General features: G+C 41.2%; 1 protein-coding gene across 1 annotated transcript in view; it reads left to right on the forward strand.

The window, feature by feature from the left end:
* TUBGCP4 (tubulin gamma complex associated protein 4) overlaps window positions 1–5,569 on the forward strand; it is an 86,955-nt gene extending 81,386 nt beyond the window's left edge. The window contains exons 17-18 of the mRNA XM_040414083.1: window positions 311–450; window positions 5,493–5,569. Of these exons, the coding sequence (XP_040270017.1) occupies window positions 311–450; window positions 5,493–5,505 (153 nt within the window). The 3' untranslated portion in view covers window positions 5,506–5,569. The remainder of the gene's footprint in view (window positions 1–310; window positions 451–5,492) is intronic.
* The last annotated feature ends 431 nt before the right edge of the window (window positions 5,570–6,000 follow it).

Below are 6,000 nucleotides of genomic sequence, written 5' to 3' on the forward strand. Positions count from 1 at the left end.
AACTTTACATAAATCAATAGTACATGTGAATATAAGAATCTTTGGAATATATCTTATCTTTTTTCACTTACCAGCTTGTTTTTTGTGTGATGAGTTGTGCGGTATAATGGATCCACTTAATGGTTTATATGATGTATTGGGAAACTTTAAAACCTTTATCTGTGGGGTGTAAGTTGGGGGGACGGACAGACACAATTCCACTTCAACTTTTTGGGTACTTGGCATGAACACTGCCTGAAAGTGAGATTTATTTAAGTATTATGTGCTGCTTATGTAAAGTTTTCTGAAGATTTGTTGATTTGTATTGCAGGGTTTTAGTTGCCAGTCTTCACTACTCTTCAAAATCCTTTCAAGTGTCCGCAACCATCAGATCAATCCTGACTTGGCACAGCTCCTACTGCGATTAGATTATAATAAGTATTATACACAAGCTGGAGGCACATTGGGCAGGTACGAAAATGCAAAGCTTTATGAAAAGATTTTTTTGATCGGATTTATTTATTTCAAAAGCTTCATTAATTACAAGGACCTGTACATATGAGATAGAAAGAAAGGAGAAAAAAAAAATATATATATATATTATTTTGCCCCACTATATATGTATATGTGTATATATATATATATATATATATGTGTATATATATATATATATATATATATGTGTATATATATATATATATATATATATATATATATATATATATACATATATATACACACACACACACACACACACACACACACACACACACACGGGCAAAATAAGTATTTAGTCGGCCACCAATTGTGCAAGTTCTCCCACTTAAAAAGATGAGAGAGGCCTGTAATTTTCATCATAGGTATACTTCAACTATGAGAGACAGAATGGGGGGAAAGAATACAGGAAATCACATTGTAGGATTTCTAATGAATTAATTGGTAAATTCCTCGGTAAAATAAGTATTTGGTCACCTACAAACAAGCAAGATTTCTGGCTCCCACAGACCTGTAACTTCTTCTTTAAGAGGCTCCTGTGTCCTCCACTCGTTACCTGTATTAATGGCACCTGTTTAAAACTGATAACAAGTTCAAAGACACCTGTCCACAACCTCAAACAGTCACACTCTGGCCAAGACCAAAGAGCTGTCAAAGGACACCAGAAACAAAATTGTAGACCTGCACCAGGCTGGGAAGACTGAATCTGCAATAGGCAAGCAGCTTGGTGTGAAGAAATTAACAGTGGGAGCAATTATTAGAAAATTGAAGACCTACAAGACCACTGATAATCTCCCTCGATCTGGGGCTCCACGCAAGATCTCACCCCGTGGGGTCAAAATGATCACAGGAACGGTGAGCAAAAATTCCAGAACCACATGGCGGGGACCTAGTGAATGACCTGCAGAGAGCTGGGACCAAAGTAACAAAGGCTACCATCAGTAACACACTACGCCGCCAGGGACTCAAATCCTGCAGTGCCAGACGTGTCCCCCTGCTTAAGCCAGTACATGTCCGGGCCCGTCTGAAGTTTGCTAGAGAGCATTTGGATGATCCAGAAGAGGATTGGGAGAATGTCATATGGTCAGATGAAACCAAAGTAGAACTTTTTGGTAAAAACTAAACTCGTCGTGTTTGGAGGAGAAAGAATGCTGAGTTGCATCCAAATAACACCATACCTACTGTGAATCATGGGGGTGGAAACATAATTCTTTTGGGCTGTTTTTCTGCAAAGGGACCAGGACGACTGATCCGTGTAAAGGAAAGAATGAATGGCGCCATGTATCGTGAGATTTTGAGTGAAAACCTCCTTCCATCAGCAAGGGCATTGAAGATGAAACATGGCTGGGTCTTTTAGCATGACTATGATCCCAAACACACCGCCTGGGCAACGAAGGAGTGGCTTCGTAAGAAGCATTTCAAGGTCTTGGAGTGGCCTAGCCAGTCTCCAGATCTCAACCCCATAGAAAACCTTTGGAGGGAGTTGAAAGTCTGTGTTGCCCAGCGACAGCCCCAAAACATCACTGCTCTAGAGGAGATCTGCATGGAGGAATGGGCCAAAATACCAGCAACAGTGTGTGAAAACCTTGTGAAGACTTACAGAAAACGTTTGACCTCTGTCATTGCCAACACAGGGTATATAACAAAGTATTGAGATGAACTTTTGTTAGTGACCAAATACTTATTTTCCACCATAATTTGCAAATAAATTCTTTAAGAATCAGACAATGTGATTTTCTGGATTTTTTTTTCTTATTCTGTCTGTCATAGTTGAGGTATACCTATGATGAAAATTACAGGCCTCGCCCATCTTTTTAAGTGGGAGAACTTGCACAATTGGTGGCTGACTAAATACTTTTTTGCCCCACTTTATGTGTTTATATAATATATAATATATATTAGTGTATAGTAAGCATTCACTACTCAGTGATATAAGTCCAGGAGGTAGGTTGTGACCAGTGATGCTAGATCACTGAGTTTGTGGTAGCTTGAGTTTGGGTCCGGGATTTAGGAGTGACTGAAGAGTTTGGGTGGAAAGGTCACTCCCATACTCCATCCCGGATGTTCCTACCTCAACCAGGTGGAAAAATAATTAAAAAGGCACGCTGCCAGAGAGCAGGGTGTGTCTGCTGGTCAGAGAGGAAGACCCATGGACAAGACCACTATACAAAGTGGAATCTCTAGGTGAAAACCTACAAGTTGGTGAGAAGTTTGTATCATCGCATTTTTTGTTATTTCCATGAACTGTTATTTTGTTTGCTAAAGCATGCCTGTATCGTTTTTCTGTGTATGCCCAAAAAGTCAGCACTTGCAATGTACAAGGGCGCAAGAGACAGTAGGTGAGGGTAGAAGCTGCTCAGATGGTAAGGTGAATGACAAGATATCTGTTAGGCCCCTTTCACATGAGCGTGACTGATTAGGTCCGGATGCGTTCAGGGTGCGTTCAGTGAAAATGGCACAATTTTTCAAGCAAGTTCAGTCAGTTTTGTCTGCGATCGCGTTCAGTTGTTAATTATTTTTTTCCACGCGCATGATAAAAAAACTGAAGGTTTACAAACAACATCTCCTAGCAATCATGCTTCTGGATGCAATGCATTTTTCACTGAAGCCCCATTCTCTTCTATGGGGCCAGGGCTGCGTGAGAAACGCAGAATATAGAACATGTTGCATTTTTCACGCAACGCAGAACTGATTGAAATTAATGGGTCAGGATTCAGTGCGTGTGCTATGCGTTCACATCACGCATTCCACCCGCGCGGAAAACTCGCTCCTGTGAAAGGGGCCTTAGTCTCGTCTAGAGGATGTGATCTAACATATTGGCAAGTGTGGCACTTTCCATGCTTCATCTCAATCTTCTGTTTTATACATGTAAAGAAACCACACTACCCTGTGTATTTAGCACTGAAAAGGGGCAGCTTTTGTTTCCAGTTTATATACAGGTATATAGGTGTGTTTTTAGCCAATGCAGTTTCATCCACTAACCTGCAGGACACCTCCTGGGCTGCACCCATCATACGGAACTCAGACTTGAAGGAAAAATATTACTTTCTAATCTATTTTGCACCATTTTTAAGATTTCTGCTTGTTGCTCACATGTAGACCGAAAAGCATCTGTTTTTTTCATATTAGATCTCCTTTTTATGCAGTTCGAGTTAGGTGGTTTACTAAGGGGAACAGATGCATACAGCATTCTGAAGATGCATTTTATGATGCACCCATAGCTGTGCTGGTATACACTTAATTAACGCACTTGCTTCACTCCTATGCCTCCTTCCCTGTAATAGAGTGTATGTTAGTTTTTGGGGTGTGTGAGACCATGGGCAGACTGGGACCTTAAAGTGGCCCGGGAAAAAAAAGCTAAGTGTCCCCATGTTGCAGGCGGGTCCAAATTGACAGAAGGTGGGGCAACCCAAATAGGCAGGGACAATAGAAGTAGGCAGGCCTGCTATATTGTAGTGCAGCACAAAATACCGCCCAGGAGAACCAATTACCACAGTGCAGCACAAAAATACTGCCTCCTTCACCAGAGTATTCAAGCGTATCACCCTCCTGAGGACGGTGATACAGCTGAGTTCAGGAGAGCACCTGTGTCTGTGGGCCAGGTGCATAAGTCCTGATGTTCCTTAGCATTAATTATTGCTTAGAGCGTCAAATCATTATGTACCCAGGCAGCCTTGAGAGGGGCTCAGGTGGCCCCCTGGGCATTGGCTTACCGGGAAATTTCCCTGTAGGGTCTATGGCCAGTCTGCCTCTGTGTGAGACCTACACCAACACTGATCCAACATCACACAATTTGTCAATAAGCATTTACTACAAAAGGCTGGTAGCCAGTATGTGTGTATGTATATGTGTGTGTGTGTGTGTGTGTGTGTGTATACATATATATATATATAATGCAAAAAGTTAAAATATAGGTTTACTCAAATAGTGCATATATCTGATGTTTCATTTAATCTAAAAGTATTGAATAGAATATGAATATTGGCGGCTAGTAGGTTGCAGACCGTCTTGTATATGCACAGACGGATCCGCACGAATAATGCAAACGCTAGTATCCGTTAATAACGGATCCGTTTGCATTATTCATTCAAAAAAAAGTCTAAGTCAAAACGGATCCGTCTTGACTTACATTGAAACTCAATGGGGGACGTATCAGTTTTCAATTGCACCATATTGTGTCAGTAAAAACGGATCCGTCCCCATTGACTTACATTGTAAGTCAGGACGGATCCGTTTGGCTCCGCATAGTAAGACTGTCACCAAAACGCTGCAAGCTGCGTTTTAGTGACCGTCTAAAGAACGTAACTGAGATGAAACGCAGCCAAATTGATGCATTCTGAATGGATCCTTATCCATTCAGAATGCATTGGGGCTTGCCGCTTAACTGATCCGTTTTGGGCCGCTTGTGAGAGCCCTGAAACGGATCTCACAAGCGGACCCAGAAACGCCAGTGTGAAAGTAGCCTTAGCCGCGACCTTGATCTTCAATTCCGTTATGTGCCATGAAGGGAAACTCTTCCCAGCGCTAGAGTGTGCTCTATTTAAATAAACCTGTATTTTCACTTTTTGCATCATATATTGGAGAGTGCTGGATTATTGTTTTGATTATACAATTTGGTCTTCCACAAGCACCCGCTCGTCAAGTACCCCAAGTGCGTCCCATCTGATTACTTGATTTTATTATTTTTTTATGTACACAGGGATTTATTAAAATATGTGGTTGTATTTAGGGCTGTGGCAGAAGGCATTGCTCCATGGTCTTGTCATTTTCACTGCTACAGTATACTACTCTGACATCTAGTGGTCATCACTGGTATGAACACTAGTATTTTATTGCTGGGAGAGGAGATGATGAGATCTTTATACCCCACATCTACCAATATACAGATTTTACATAGAGATATGGTTTGTGTACATTTTTTAGTCTATAGAATGTTTAACAAAACTGTCTTTGTCTAATTTAATATATATATAACTCTACATAGTATATGAATCAAATAATTGTTTCCCATCTTGCAGCTTTGGATTATGAACAGGATGACGTCATGGATCTGATTAGTCTTCAAGAAAGAAATTCAAGGTTGTGATTGAAGCTACAAAAACACTCACTGGATACTTAACCCAAGGCCTGCTCAACCAGATGTTCCTGTACATTCTTATATATAATAAATTATGCTGTGCTTCTACTCCATATGTCAGATCAATGAGTTTAGCTCCCTGTTGAGACTTAAGTGTAAAGGCATTGTGCCATGTATGTGGATCCCCTGTGGATAGGAGATAACTGATTGGTGGGGGTCTGTCCACTGGGACCCGTGTTCCCACCCTTCTGGAGTGGCAGGCCAAGCATGCACCCTACCATTCCATTCATAGCAGACTATAGCACTCTGCGATTTCTGGCAGTCCTATAGAGAATGAATGGATCAACGGAGCACATGCTCCATCAGGATTGGACCCATTTTTGGGATCCATGGTGGTCCCAGTGGTCAGACTCCTACTGATTAGATAACTTTTAAACATGAGACAACCC

Source organism: Bufo bufo, chromosome 1, assembly GCF_905171765.1.
Source record: "Bufo bufo chromosome 1, aBufBuf1.1, whole genome shotgun sequence".
Lineage (NCBI taxonomy): Eukaryota > Metazoa > Chordata > Amphibia > Anura > Bufonidae > Bufo > Bufo bufo.